The sequence below is a fragment of the Geotrypetes seraphini genome, chromosome 7 (genome assembly GCF_902459505.1).
Source record: "Geotrypetes seraphini chromosome 7, aGeoSer1.1, whole genome shotgun sequence".
NCBI lineage: Eukaryota > Metazoa > Chordata > Amphibia > Gymnophiona > Dermophiidae > Geotrypetes > Geotrypetes seraphini.
Window position 1 is genome coordinate 24,534,371 of NC_047090.1, and position 16,220 is coordinate 24,550,590.

At 45.4% G+C, this 16,220-nt stretch overlaps 1 protein-coding gene across 10 annotated transcripts in view; it reads left to right on the plus strand.

The window, feature by feature from the left end:
- C7H12orf75 (chromosome 7 C12orf75 homolog) overlaps positions 1 to 16,006 on the plus strand; it is a 71,242-nt gene extending 55,236 nt beyond the window's left edge. For 5 of the 10 annotated variants that reach the window (XR_004540026.1, XR_004540027.1, XR_004540029.1 and 2 more), the window contains 3 exons: positions 10,189 to 10,230; positions 11,106 to 11,137; positions 14,948 to 16,006. Coding sequence is in view for 3 of the 10 variants with exons in the window: in XM_033950866.1 (XP_033806757.1) it covers positions 1,460 to 1,539; positions 14,948 to 15,129 (262 nt within the window). In the remaining 7 variants the exon portion in view is untranslated. Of the gene's footprint in view, positions 1 to 1,459; positions 1,540 to 10,188; positions 10,231 to 11,105; positions 11,138 to 14,947 lie in introns of those variants that run through there. The other 5 variants (XM_033950866.1, XM_033950865.1, XM_033950867.1 and 2 more) reach the window with 4 other exon arrangements.
- Positions 16,007 to 16,220: the final 214 nt, after the last annotated feature.

Here is a 16,220-nt window from a genome sequence, read left to right on the forward strand (position 1 = left end):
CTGGTATGGAAGAGGAAGATAGGGGGAATCTGGACACAGGAAGGTAACAGAAAGAGGGGAAATTATGTGCATGGGGCATAGGGACAGAGACATAAAGGGGACATGCCATGGGGATGGTATATGGACACGGGGGGGGGGGGCAATGGCAGATACATAGGGGAGATATTAGAAATGGGGAAAATAGGAGCACAGAAGCGAGATGGTTTGTGGGGATGGGACAGGGACCGAGCTCGCAGGTTCCAGTGGCTTGCACAAATTACATTGTAATGTGCCACAAAATAAGAGGGAAGAAGGTAGATAGATAGGCCACGCGAGAGGAGCTGAAGGCTGGTAGAAAGGAACAGATGGTAAAGGAGGGAGGGAAGGGTGGTGGTGGAAAGGAATAGACCAGACATTGAAGGAGGGTGGAGAGGAACAGACCCTGAAGGGAAATGTGGAAGACAGAGTGAGGAGAAGATGCTGGAAGGGAAGAAGACAGATGCCAGACTATGGGGGAGCGGAGGGAAGAAGATGGGTGCTAGACCAATTGGTGGGGGGGGGGTGAAGGGAGAGGCACAGTAACAGCAAATGGAAGACGCAGAGAGAAGACACACAGTGGATGGAAGGAATTGAATGAGAAAATGTGGAAAGCAGAAACCAGACAACAAAGGTAGAAAACAAAAAAATTCTATTTATTTATTTATTTTTTGCTTTAGGATAAAGTAGTATATTAGTTGTGTTGATAAAAATTTATAAACAAAGCCCTGCCAGCTGAACATCTCTTTCTCTAGTTCAGCAGCAGGAACTTTGATTTATAAGAAAGGAATAAGCTAAATATTACAGTACTAAGGCTTATATGGATGCGGTGGGACGGTGACGGGGCAGTGAATGGGATGGCAGTGGCGGTGAAAGGGGTGACGGGGCGGTGAAGGGAATGACGGTGACGGGGCGGTGCAGAGGATGGTGGGCCCGGGAGGGGGCGGTGACGGGGACAGATTTTTTCCCCGTGTCATTCTCTAGTTCAAACCCACACTGCTCCTTTTAAGTCACTTAATCCCCCCATTGCCCCAGGTACATTAGACAGATTTTGAGTCTGCAGGGACAGACAGGGAAAAATGATCAAGGACCTAAATAAATCCATGCAAACTGTTCTGAGTTCCCCTCGGAGAACGGTATAAAAAATTTAATGAATGAATAAATAAATAATTGGTGTTAACAGGCAGTAATTTACAGTTATATGCTCTTAGTTGGTATTCAAAAAAGGTACTGATGTCCTTTTAGTCTATGTGTCTACTGTGGGATTTTAAAAAAATGTTTTAACAGCTGATTTTTGAGTGCAGGTGTCTAGTTTGCAGAACAGTAGCCGTATCACGTTCAATTTATGCAAGAACTTTCCTTTTTATCATTTATAATTTGAAGAAGTTACCACCCCTTGACAGTGCAGACGAAAATAAATGCTAAAATGTTGTTCTTCTTCAAGAAACTACGGAGGTGTATATGTTGGAATACCCGTTGATGCCGCCGCCATGATTTCCAGCCAGACAAAGGCCAGACAGAAAGGTACTTAATAATTACCTGCTTGTTTCCTAGATTTATTTAGGGGAGTGGCGCTAATGTGTGTTATTTGCTCATTCAAGTTCAAGTTTCAAGTGTATTAGGATTTTATATACCGCCTATCAAGGTTATCTAAGCGGTTTTACAATCAGGTACTCAAGCATTTTCCCTCTCTGTCCCGGTGGGCTCACAATCTAGCTAATGTACCTGGGGCTATGGAGGACTGAGTGACTTGCCCAGGGTCACAAGGAGCAGCGCGGGGTTTGAACCCACAACCCCAGGGTGCTGAGGCTGTAGATCCAACCACTGCGCCACACACTCCTCCATTAACATTAAAGGGCAATAACTTGCGTTAAGTTACCATTACGCATGTTAAATAAGTTTATCACAGGACCCACAGTATGAGATGCAAACATACAGAACATAAGAACATAAGATTTGCCACTGCTGGGTTAGACCATTGGTCCATCGTGCCCAGCAGTCCGCTCACGCTGCGGCCCTTAGGTCAAAGACCAGTGCCCTATTTGAGTCTAGCCTTACTTGCATATGTTCTGTTCCAGTAGGAACTTATCCAACCTTATAAACCTCATAACCGCAACGAAGCTGGTAAAAGGTATGGAGAACTTGAACTACAAAGAACGACTTAGAAAACTGGGACTGTTCTCCCTTGAGAAGAGGAGACTGTGAGGGGACCTGATTGAGACTTTTAAAATAATAAAAGGAATCGACAAGACAGAGCAGAATAAAAAGTTATTTACGATGTCAAATGTGACTAGGGCAAGAGGTCATGGACTGAAGCTGAGGGGGAACAAGCCCAGGACAAATGCCAGGAAGTTGCTGCTTCACACAGCGAGTGGTGGACACCTGGAACGCTCTCCCGGTGGAGATTGCTGCGGAACCCACCGTTCTAGGACTTAAGGGCAAGTTAGATGCACATCTCCTCGAAAGACGCATAGAAGGATACAGGTGGCTAAGTTTTTGCCAGGTTACACCTGGCAGGGCCTCCACGTGAGTGGATCACCGGACTTGATGGACCCAGGGTCTGATCCGGAGATGGCAGTTCTTATGTTCTTATGTTCAATGCGGTTAACAAAAGATTAATAATAAAATAACATTAAAAAATGCCTAAATTATTTAGCCAGGTACTTTGAGAAAAGGTAAGTTTTCAATTGGGTTCTAAATTGTTTGTAAGAGCAAGCGTTACGCAACAAAGGTCGAAATTCCTTATCGTAGGAAACAGCCTGGAATGCTAATGTATGATCCAAAGATTTCTTGCTTTTACAACCCTGAGCAGATGGAAAAGTAAACTAAGCAGGTGGATCCTCTTCTATGTTTATAAGATGCTATAAGGAATCTGTCAGTCATATAAATTGGAGCAATACCGTACACGACTTTATAACAAAGACAACCCAACTTAAACAAAACGCGAGCTTCCACCGGGAGCCAATGCAACTCGCAATAGAAGGGTGTCACAAGGTCATATTTCCTCACACCATAAATCAATTTAACTGTCGTGTTCTGAATTAATCTAAGTCTGGCCATCTCTTTCTTGGTGCATGTTAAATAGACTATACAGTGGTACCTCGGTTTACGAGTGCACCGGTTTGCGAGTGTTTTGCAAGATGACCAAAAGATTTGCAAACTTGGTGCCTCGTACACCGAGCGCGCCTCGATTTGCGAGCGCCCCCCCCCTGCGAACCGGCACCCTCCCCCCCGCAATCCGGCACCCCCCCCCGCACATGCTCAAGGCCCAGCACCGGAGGCAAATTTTCGGGCACAGCACAGCACAGGACATGCTGGTGCAGGTGCGGAGGCTACATCAAAGTAAGAAGAGGGTTCGGGTGGGTTGGGGGGACCTCAGGTCGCGGCAGGGGGGTGCCCGATGGCGGCGGAGGGGTGCCGGATCGCGGGGGGGAGGGTGCCGGTTCGCGGGGGGGCCTTCGGAAGCAATGCCGATTCTCGTGGGGGGGGGGAGCAGCGCTTCTGGCCTCGGGGGGGGGGGGAAGGTGGAAGGTGGGAACATATCAAAGCAAGTTTCCCTTACTTCCTATGGGGAAACTTGCTTTGATATCCGAGCATTTTGGATTACGAGCATGCTCCTGGAATGGATTATGCTCATAATCCATGGTACCACTGTATTGTAATAGTCAAGAAGACTCAACAACAATGAATGAGCTAGAAGTTTGAAAGCAGAAAACTCATAATACGGTTTTATGGTACGCAACTTCCACAATGTATAATAACCCTTTTGTACCACGGCAAAGCATGTAGATGCATTCAAAACACCTCATTACTATCCCCCCCTTATACAAAAATGCAGCACAATTTTTAGCACTCGGTCACAGCGGTAACAGCTCTGACGCTCATAGATTTCCTATGAGCATCGAAGCTGATACCGCCACGGCCAGCGCTAAAAGCCATGCTACGGTTTTGTAAAAGGAGTGGTGGGGGGGGAGTATATAAATTGAGTAACATGGATTGCATTGTTGCTGCTGGAAAAGTATCACCAGCAGAAAGCTGGCTGTATTTTTCCATCCCGAGGCACTGTGTTGCCATTCCGTTGTACCGGGCCATGGTTCGCCCTCACCTGGAAAACTGTCCAGCACTGGTCGCCATACATGAAGAAGGACACAATACCAGAAAGGGTCCAGAGACGAGTGACTAAAATGGTTAAGGGGCTGGAGGAGTTACTGTACAGTGAGAGATTAGAGAAACTGGGCCTCTTCTGCCTGGAAAGGAGGAGACTGAGAGGGGACATGATCGAAACATTCAAGATAATGAAGGGAATAGACTTAGTAGATAAAGACAGGTTGTTCACCCTCTCCAAGGTAGAGAGAACTGAGAGGGCACTCTCTAAAGTTAAAAGGGGATCGATTCCGTCCAAACATAAGGAAGTTCTTCTTCACCCAGAGAGTGGTAGAAAACTAGAACACTCCTCCGGAGGCTGTTATAGGGGAAAACACCCTCCAGAGATTCAAGACAAAGTTAGGCAAGTTCCTGCTGAACCAGAACGTATGCAGATAAGGCTAGTCTCAGTTAGAGCACTGGTCTTTGACCTAAGGGCCGCCACGTGAGCGGACTGCTGGGCACGATGGACTACTGATTTGACCCAGCAGCGGCAATGCTTATGTTATATTGCTCCTTGGCATCTTCTTAAAGCGGCCACTCTTTAGTTAAAGAGCAGTGGTCTCCAACTCAAACCCTTTGCAGGGCCACACTTTGGATTTGTAGGTACTTGGAGGGCCGCAGAAAAAATAGTTAATGCCTTATTAAAGAAATGTCAATTTTGCATGAGGTAAAACTCTTTATAGTTTATAAATCTTCCCCCCCCCCCAAAGGCCTGCATGTCCCCCAGCTTCCCCCTGGCCTCCCGGACTTAGTTTAAGCTAATTACCGCAGCCTGCAGAGAGGATCGCCATAGCGTTCGTTGCAGGCTGCCATCGGCTTCCGCAGCACGTCCCTTTGCCGCAGTCCTGCCCCCTCCTCTGAGGATTGTGGCAGAGGGAATGTGCTGCTGAGGACGACGGCAGCCTGCAAGGATCGCTACATAACCGGCAATCCTCTCTGCAGACTGTGGTAATTATCTTGCGGTAAGAGCGGGAGGCCAGGGGGGAAGACGGAGGACGCTGCAAAGAGTGGGCAGCACTAGTTATAGCACTAGTACAGACTGCGGGCTGCAAAATAGTACCTGGCGGGCTGCATGTGGCCCCCAGGCCGTGAGTTTGAGACTGCTGTTAAAGAGCATCCTCCCTGCCCTGAAGATGCCCCCATCTACAAACTCCTCATCCTCCAATAGGCTCCCCTAGAGCATATTGTTTATAATCAATGCTCCCTTTAAGGAGTGGCCAGGGCAAGTCACTTAATCCCCCCATTGCCCCAGGTACAATGGGCAATTGATTGTAAGTCCACCGAGACAGATTGTAAGTCCACCGAGACAGATAGGGAAAAATGCTTGAGTACTTGAATAAATTTGTGTAAACTATTCTGAGCTTCCCTGGAAAAACAGTATAGAAAATTGAATAAATCAATAAATATGATGTGAAACCATGAAACTTTCAAGTTATTCAACGCTTTTCATTTCCATGAGGCAAATGTATCTAGTAAATGGGCACAAGTCTAGAGAAACCAAGCCATTGTGACATCACCGATGGGGCTGGCTCTTAGGCATTGGTGGAACGAGGCATTATGACATCACAATGGGAGGGACTGCTGAAAAGTTCTCAGCCCAACCAAGAAGGGAATGGGGAGAGTGTGGTGCAGTGGTTAAAGCTACAGCCTCAGCACCCTGAGGTTGTGGGTTCAAACCCACGCTGCTCCTTGTGACCCTGAATAAGTCACTTAATCCCCCCATTTCCCCAGGTACATTTAGATAGATTTTGAGTCCACAGGGATAGACAGGGAAAAATGATCAGGTACCTAAATAAATTCATGTAAACTGTTCTGAGTTCCCCTCGGAGAAAGGTATAGAAAATTGAATGAATGAATGAATAAATAATTGGTATTAACAGGCAGTAATTTACAGTTACATGCTCTTAGTTGGTATTCAACAATTGTGCAGACAAAATTCAATGCGTGCAACTGTGTGTGGACCTGGGAGGGGCATGGGTGGATCACTGGCATGCCTAGAATTTGTGTGTCTAACTGACAACACTTAGGTGTGAACATTTACACCAGCCTTTCAGCTGCCATTAGTACCAGTGCATAAAGTTAGGCACGCTGAAGACTTACATGAGCATTCTGCAATGGTAATTATGCGCAGAATTCTAAACTAGAATTTGTACTTAGCATTAGAGAATGACACGGTGGCGGTTTACCCGCGGCCACCGCATTTTAGCCGCGGGTCACCCGCCGAAAACGGGGAAGAAAACTAGCAGTCGCTGCGGCGACGGGGACAAGGCCATTCACCGCCCGCGGGGCGGTGAATGGTCTTGTCTCCGCAGTGAGGTATCAAGGATCGCACGGTCCCCGCAGCCACCGCCCGCCCGCCCGTAGCATTTAGCCAGCTCCCTCCCTCCACCTCACCTTAAATTTCGAGTTTTCCGGCTTCCTTTTTTCCGAGCCGCACGTGTTCAAAAATCCGTGCACGCGCGGCTGCGCGAGTCAATCAATCTTCTCCTCTGACGCAACCGGAAACAGGAAGTTGCAGGAGAGGAGAAGTTTGATTGACTCGCGCAGCCGCGCGTGCACGGATTTTTGAACACGTGCGGCTCGGAAAAAAGGAAGCCGGAAAACTCGAAATTTAAGGTGAGGTGGAGGGAGGGAGCTGGCTAAATGCACGGCTTTTTGAACGCGTGCGGCTAGGGAAAAAGGAAGCCGGCAAACTCGGAACGAATATAAGGTGAGGTGGAGGGAGGGTAGGGGCTGCTGGACCATTCTTCATTACTTTGCCATACTAATTCCATTCTATGTTAGGTGCCACGGACTCAGATTCGAGTCCTAGCGATGATGAGTTAAAGATCCCAAAAAATGCTGCGGGGACGGTGACGGGGCGGTGAATGGGATGGCAGTGGCGGTGACGGGGCGGTGAAAGGGATGGCAGTGACGGTGACGGGGCGGTGAATGGAATGGCGGTGACGGGGCGGTGCAGAGGATGGTGGGCCGGTGACGGGGACAGATTTTTTCCCCGTGTCATTCTCTACTTAGCATGCAGTGTCCCAGCACCTAACTTTAGGCGACCTTCAGAGAACTTTTTGAATAAGGGGATCGTTTACTGAAGATTAGTGAATGGCTCTGGTGACAAACAGTGATATAGCCAAAGGGACGGATTGAGTCGGAAGATGATATCTTCTGTCTCATGGGTCCCTCGACCACCAGAGGGCATCCGCTGAAAATCAGAGGAGGGAAGTTTCAAGGAGACTCCAGAAAGTACTTCTTCACCGAAAGAGTGGTGGATCAGTGGAACAAACTCCCACTGCAGGTTGTTGAAGCCAGCAGCGTGAAGGATTTTAAGAGTAAATGGGATGCTCACGTGGGATCTTTAAGGGAGTAAATTCGGGAGCGAATACTTTGGAATGGGCAGACTTGGTGGGCTATAGCCCTTTTCTGCCACTATGTTTCTATGTTTCTAAGGGGGGGCCTTGGGGGCCTGGGCCCTCCCAATTTGGGTTCAGGCCGGACCAAAATTGAGGTGCCCTCCTTTAAAATGTACTTTGATACAATGTAACCCTCCCATGGGAGTGAGTAAACTGCGGTAACTCAATACGGCAGGTTTAGTCACTCCTGCAGGGAGTGACTAAACAGGGGAGATATGATTCAGATGTTCAAATACTTGAAAGGTATTAACGTAGAAAGGAAAATGGTAAAACCAGAGGGCATAATTTGAGGTTGAGGGGTGGTAGATTCAAGAGTAACGTTAGGAAATTCTTCTTTACGGAGAGGGTGGTGGATGCGTGGAATGCGCTCCCGAGGGAGGTGGAGGAGAGGAAAACGGTGAAAGGGTTCAAACAAGCGTGGGATGAGCACAGAGGATCTCGAATCAGAAAATAATGGGTATGCGTTGAAGGAACTAAGGCCAGTACTGGGCAAGCTTGCACGGCCTGTGTCCCGTATATGAACATTCGGTTGAGGACGGGCTGGGGAGGGCTTCGATGGCTGGGATAGTTAAGATGGGCTGGAGTGAGATTTGATGGAGACTCCAGTAGATGGAACCTAAGTACACTACTGGGCAGGGCTCTGGGTTTCTGGCCCAGAAATATTTAAGAAAAAAGACCATTTAAACGAAATAATTAATTTATGGAGCATGTATGGTTGGGCAGACTGGATGGAGCAAAAAACCCAAAACAACTGCAGACTATGAACAAGATGCAGGCACTGTTTATTTCAAACTCTAATGGTATATACAACCTTATTACCAACCAAGGGACCCGAACACGGTCCGTGTTTCGGACAACACACCTTCTACAGCATTAAAGGGAAAAAAGTGCTCGGAAGAGTGTAGTGCTGGATTGTAAACACCATTGCGATCACAGTGGATGGACCACTCGGGTCTTTATCTGCCATCATTTACGATGTTAACTATGTTTTCACAAAACATTGTAACTTCTTCTATATATTGTAAATTTCCCCATGTTCTTGCTTGGGTCTCTTAACCTGTAAATCGCTTTGAAGCTGTTCTGGAAAAGAGTAATTGAGAAATTCTGATTAGATTAGGTGCGGTCTGCCACTTTGGTCCCACCAGCGGAAGCTCTCCTCTACGCGAAAGCTAACAGTTGGCAGCACTTTTTCTGGGTCGCTGCTGCGTTGTTCCCCCCCCCTCCCATCCCCCATATATACTTGTTTATTGTGAAACTTAGCACGTGCGAGGGAGACCTGCTCCACTCCCCCACAAGTGCACGATAACCAAGCATGCAGGGGAGGAGGGCGACCTTTCTCGCGCCTACTCAGTTTCACAACAGCCGAGCATGTGTCAGCAGCAGCGGCTCAGGAAATGCCGCCACCTGCCGGGCTTTGGATGGAGGTGGACTTCCGTTGGTGGGGCTTAGGAACTCCCGCCGGCTCAGGTATCTGAGGTTCTGGGGAGGGGGGTGGCAGAGAATGGCAGGGTGTGGTGCCAAATATTATACCTCCCACTTTGGGCTCGGGGTCCTTCCAACCCCAAATCTGAGGTCTGGCTACACCCCCAATGGCAAATAACATGTTATTCCTATGGGCCCTGCTACATGTAACAAGTGCTAATCTTTTGTAAAAGACCCTGCCTGAGCTTGGGAAGAGATGGCTTAAACTTTGCTGGGAAAGTTATAATAAAAGTGCTTAATGTGATCATCCACGAATGTTAAAAATCTCTATAGCCAACCCTGGGGGCTAAGGGTTTCAATCGACTCTGAATATGCGACAACAAACAATACTCTTACATAATTTTCAGAACAGAAAGTAAATAGGTTATTTCCTTTTTTCTCTTCTTATCTCTTGCCTTCTTTATCATGTATTTTTGTATTCTGCGCAGTCCAGATGAAATAGCAATAGGCGATATAGCAACTATTAATACCTGCTACTTGTAAACTCTAAAAATTGTCTTCCAGTTAAGAACATAAGAGTTGCCTCCGCTGGGTCAGACCAGAGGTCCATCGCGCCCAGCAGTCCGCACCCACGGCGGCCCATCAGGTCCACGACCTGTTAAGTGGTTCCTGCCTTTTCCTATAACCTATCTCTAAATCTATCTGTACCCTCTAATTCTATCTGTACCCCTCAATCCCCTTATCCTTCAGGAATTTATCTAAACCTTCCTTGAACCCCCGTAGTGTGCCCTGCCCTATCACAATCTCCGGGAGCGCATTCCATGTGTTCACCACCCTCTGGGTAAAGAAGAACTTCCTAGCATTTGTTCTAAACCTGTCCCCTTTTAATTTCTTGTTTTGAACAAATGTGCTGTACAAATCTAAATTGAAAGTAGGAAATAATATTGCAGAATGACTCCGTGGACGGAGCACTATGAGGATAATCATATATTAAATTGGTGTTAGAGAAAACAGTTATATTAACTGGAAGACAGCCAGAAGGTAATATGCTGGCACGGCTGTCCTGCTGTGTTATACATACTATGGAGGGCTGCATTCAATCTGTACAATATGTGTGGATTCATATTGGTTTCTGATGCATTTGTTAATAAATAGTTTTTTTTTTTAAATTGATTTAAATATGCTTTTTTTATTTTGCAAGACTAATATGGAGTAGCTACATCTGGATTCCATAAACAAACAGGTACTGACTGCATGGTTACTGTTTTCAAACTAATTGTGGGAATAATGAATTTGCAGATTTTAAAGCAGAGCAACTTTGAACCAGATTCTATAAATGGCGTCTGAATTTAGGTGCCTAGATTGGCGATTCTAGCCAATCTGGGCACCTAACTTAATTTTTTAAATGAGCTTAATTGGAGCCATTAATGAGCAATAATGAACTTGAAATTGGCAAAAATTTAAATTAATTGGGTGATAGGCACCTATCTTGGTAGATGCCTACTGCTTTCAGGTAGGCATCTAGCCCAAGGCGTCTATCAGAAGATGAGTGAGGTTAAGGGCAGATTATGGGTGGATCTTGGGCTTGTTTTACGACTAGGTGCCTACAATCCAACTCCCGCCCCACCCCCTCCTTTCTCTCCCCCTCCCCTCCCTTGGTTCCCTTCTCCCTCCCTCATCTCTTCCAAACCAAATATGATAAACTTCTGCTAAAACCCCAATACTTCCTTCCTCGTTGCTTGTAATTCCGACAAAATGTTGTAAATCCATGTTCAGCCCGGATCCTAATTTAATTGATGTGAACTGCCTAGAACTCTTTGGGTTTGGCGGTATATAAGAACTTAATAATAATAATAATAATAATAATAAATTGGACAATTTAGGCCAAGAAAACCCCGGCATAAATAGAGGGCACCTAAGGTTTTGAGGCCTACCTGCACCTAAGTCCAATTTAGTCACCACTAGGCGTCATTCTATAAATGGCGCCTAACTGGAGATGGACAAGCGCTTTGCATTTATAAAATTAGGCCATTTGGGGGTAATGTTATAAGAGATGGGCATGTCTGTGGCTGTCACATTTATAGGTTGGATCTGAATATAGCTTATTTCTTTTCACAGTTGTAACTCAAGACAAGTTACATTTATCTACGGTAAGTATTTTTCTGTCCTCGGAGGGCTTACAATTAAAATTTGTACCAAAAGGCAATGGAGGGTTAAAGGGGCAATTCTGTAAGTTGGTCCCTTGATATAGGCGCCACAAAGGGGCTCAGTATGTAGATGACGGCAAAGTAGCACTTCATGCTCCTTGATCAAAGCTGGATTTAGGCCAACTGATGCTCTAAGCACATCTTAACAGTGGAGCCTCTTGGCCCTTCCATTGCATAACTAACAAAACTGAATAATAATAATAATAATTTTATTTCTTATATACCGCTATACCCTAAGTTCGAAGCGGTTTACAAAGAGGGTCGTGCCGGGAGAGGGTGCAGTGTTTACAGCAGGAGACATATGTTTACAACAAGATACATATGTTTGGAACAGGATAAGTGCTGAGAAATATTATTATTCTATGAAACAAAATATTCTATATTTATATTTATAATGATTAGAAAAACACTGAAATGCATGTTGGATAATGGGAAAGGCAGACAGCAGCGAAAGTGTTAAGGCCATGATACCTAGGGGAAAAGAAAACACTGTGGAGCTCCCCTCCCCCTTTCCCTTGGTGCCCTAAGCACAAGCTTATTTTGCTTAATGGTTAATCCTGAGCTGCATTTGATGGATCAATTACCTAAAACTTCGTGGGAAGTGGCCTCAAAACCCACGCTTCATAGGATGTGTTGATTTGTGTAAGAGCTTGAAAAAGGCATTTTATCTAACCGTCCACCCCCCCCCCCAAAAAAAAAATGTTCTTATGACTGTATCAGATGTCATGGACAGCATTGCCATTTCATTAAAAACTAGCAAAAAAAAAGTACAGAACTTCAAATGAAATCAATTTCCAAAGTACCGCACATTTGGAGAATTTGTGATTGTGTTTTTAGACTTCAATTGGCAGCTATTTATCAACTCAGTAAACTGAGGCCCTTAAAAGTTCTCTCTGCAAATGCAGGATTTTGAAGGTCCATTATGATTAAAAAGTGTGAAAATATATGGATATTGTCCTTCAACCATTTTTGGAAAGATTGTACAAAATGTAATCATTATAACTATCATATTCAAAACAGAAAGTCATAGAAAATAGAATTGAAAAGGGTAATGTTGGGAGAAAGGTTTTAGAAATAAAAAAAAAAAGAAAGAAAAATAACATTGTGGGGATTAAGATTGCTGCATAGAGGGCTGAGGTGAGATAGAGCTCCTAACCTCACGTTGCCATGATTTATCCTCATAAGAACATAAGAATTGCTGCTACTGGGTCAGACCAGTGGTCCATCGTGCCCAACAGTCTGCTCACGCGGCGGCCCTCTGGTCAAAGACCAGCGCCCTAACTGAGACTAGCCCTACCTGCGTGTGTTCCGGTTCAGCAGGAACTTGTCTAACTTTGTCTTGAATCCCTGGAGGGTGTTTTTCCCTATGACAGACTCCGGAAGAACGTTCCAGTTTTCTACCACTCTCTGGGTGAAGAAGAACTTCCTTACGTTTGAACGGAATCTATCCCCTTTCAACTTTAGAGAGTGCCCTCTCGTTCTCTTCACCTTGGAGAGGGTGAACAACCTGTCCTTAACTACTAAGTCTATTCCCTTCAGTACCTTGAATGTTTTGTTCAAATTTTTCCTGGCTACCCCCAACGACAAAATCAAAGACACCACTGGACACAAGGAATGGCTTTCCCCCTCGAACAATCCTTAAAAGTACTGGGAGTCACCCTAGACAAACATCTATCCCTTGATAAACATACTGATATTACAGTCAGGAAACGCATCTCGGTGCTCTGGAAACTACGCACCATAAAAAAATACTTTGACGACACCTCATTCCGCCTTCTGGTACAATCCTCCATTCTCAGCATCCTTGACTACTGCAATATCATTTACTTTGGCTCCACGAAGAAAACCATCAGAAGACTGAAACTGATCCAGAACACCGCTGTCCGCTTTATATTTGGCTTGAACAAATGGGAACACATCACTCCTTTCTACCACAAACTTCACTGGCTACCTTTTGAATCTAGAATCATGCTTTTGCTACAAAACTTTATTTGGCCTATCTCCGAGCTACCTCATCCCGCATTTCAACCTGAACTGCAACAAAAAGAACTCCCGCAGAATCAATCTATTCGCCTTCCCCTCCCCAAAACTATGTCACCTCAAAAGGTTCTTCGACAAAACCTTCGCCTTCCAGGCGGCCAAACAGAACCCATGGCTAGCCCAAATTATGCTCGAGGCCTCCACCTACCTCAACTTCAGAAAACTTCTCAAAACATTTATTCCACGGACAGAATCCCTAATCCCCCTTCTACCACTCCTCCCACCAACGATCTGAACTCTCCCTTTACTTCTTCTTATTGTCATATCCCTACCTAACCCCGATATTTTGTACAACCCCTTCATGCTTACCTCATCAACTTCGTTGACTGTAAATCTAAATAATTGTTATTCTTGTAAATCTATTTAATTGATGTGAACTGCCTAGAACTCCCTGGGTATGGCGGTATACAAAAATAAAGTTGTTATTATTATTTTTATTATTCAACTTTAGAGAGTGCCCTCTCATTCTCTTCACCTTGGAGAGGGTGAACAACCTGTCCTTAACTACTAAGTCTATTCCCTTCAGTACCTTGAATGTTTTGATCATGTCCCCTCGCAATCTCCTCTGTTTGAGGGAGAAGAGGCCCAGTTTCTCTAATCTTTCGCTGTACGGCAACTCCTCCAGCCCCTTAACCATCTTAGTTGCTCTTCTCTGGACCCTTTCGAGTAGTACCGTGTCCTTCTTCATGTACGGCGACCAGTGCTGGACGCAGTACTCCTGGTGAGGGCGTACCATGGCCTGGTACAGATCACACTTTGTCTGGGTTTTGAAAAGAAATTGTGTCGGGAGGGGGCATCCAGGCATGCGCAGATGCCTTTCTGCTCGACGAACAGGCAGCGGGAGAGAGAAGAGAGGAGGCTCTGTGGGAGCAGGGCTGGGGTGGAATGGGGAAGAGGTGGAGATGGAACAAGGGGGGGGGGGCATGTGTTTGGGGTTTTGCGGACTAAAATATGGTAACCCTATCTCTAAGCGCTGTTGTAGTCAGAGGATATGAAGACTTTCAGCAAGGTTATCCATAAGCATAGTTTGGATGGATATAGGCTACGTGATTTCCCCCCCCCCCCAGGGCAGGATTAACCAATAGACCCAGTAGGCACGTGCCTAGGGCCCGAAATGGTCAGGGAGGTCTGATGAAGGAGGGCATCAACATTGTTTTTTCCAAATGGTGATGGGCCCCTCCAACATCGATCGGCAACACAAGCCCCCCCCCCCGATCGGCAACGTGGGCTCCCCTGATCAGCAATGTGGCTCCCCCCATCGATGGGAAGTAAGACAAGCAAGCAACGTGGGTAAGAAGGCAACGGGAACTGTAATTTTGCATGCGGTGCTGCTTGCCCAAAGCGTCCCTCTGACATAGCTTCCTCTTCCTGGGTGCATGGAGGGGTGGGGCGGGGCAGGGGGCCCAGTGTACTTGTGTGCTTAGGGGCCCTCGATGAATTAATTCTACCCTCCCCTCCCCCAATGTTTCAGGCACTGATGCTGAAGTGGTATCTCTCCTCTACTGTCAGTATGGCTTTCTTACCCTTTGCCCCCCACCCCTCCAATGTAAGCAGGCAAATTATATCAATATTGTCTCTTTTTTCTCCATTCAGAATGTTTCTTTTCTCGACATTGTTGAAATGACTCTGTTAACCAAAATTTTTCCCCCAAATGAGCTTTTTGTTTCCGCTACACAGAATGTATTAATTAAATATATTGCTCTATTTTTCCAGTGCTTGGCATACTTGGCTCACTGAAGCAGAGGAAGAGCTGTGTAATAGTTCTACTGAAGATCTATTTATGTGCACCGAGAACCGCTCTCAGTTTGTTTCAAGATGCCATTATGGGATGGTTCTTGCTCTGTTTATGCTATGAAGTCTGCTACAAGTCAACACTGCTGGTGGGACAGCAGTAAAGGATGGTGCCACACCAAATATCTGAGGAGCTGCAACACCTCCATCTGTGCCTGCACTTCAGATAATAATGAGCTTGCTTTCCCCCTCCCCCCTTCATATTTTGTTGGGTCATTTGAGAACTCAAATTATGGGAAATGAAGGAATTTTATAGACCGATTCCATATGCTGATTTATGACACAACATGGAAATTAGCGCTGTGTTCTGCCGCATGCAGAATAGGCTTGACAGAACATTCTAGATCTCCTATGCGTTAAGAATTCCACCGAGAGGATGCTTTCAATGTTTGGAGGTGAATGGCGAGAGATGCATCTGTATAACTTGCAGGGTATTCCCTAGTTAACAAGCAGGATCACACCCTTAGGTCTATTGCTATCAATATTTGATGGTGCTGGAAAGAGACTTGTGTAGGAGAAGCATTGGTAAATGGACTCCAAGGCTGATGCTTAAATCCCTTAACTAGATCTCCAGATGCTGGATTTTTCTACCAATGGTCTTCTGCATGCAGATGTTCCATGTTTCAGGTCTTTCTGTGGTGGATTAGCATACTGTAAAGAGGTCAGAGGTTGCAGGTATGGGGCTGGGAAGTTTTGATGGAGAAATAGAAAAGATAGTATACACTTCTTTGCATCTTTTAGGATTTTTATTGCAAATTTTGATGACTTTTTTGTTTGCTGGATTAAATAATTAGAATGAACTTTAATGGCAGAAATTATTTGATTCCCTGAATGAATGGATTTTTTTTTTTTTTTTTTAAATCTGTATCAGTTATGTACTGCCATATGGTAGAAAATCTCAATCAAAAACATCTGGAAAATTTTCTCAAGGAAAATGTAGTTCATTGCAATATTTGACAATAAAGAGCTAAATTTAATTACCACAAACGTTCTCTGTTTTCTGTTGATATCAATCACTGACTTTTACTAGACTGCGGTAGAGCTTGTTACTGTGGGCCAGTGATGTAAATGTTCCGACACTCATAGGAATTGAATGAGCGTTGGTGCGTTTACCCTTCTTTCTCCATTCTAATCTTCTGCCTAAATTTCTGTGTAGTCCACTCTCAGCCTATACTCAAATAACTTGTATCTAAAC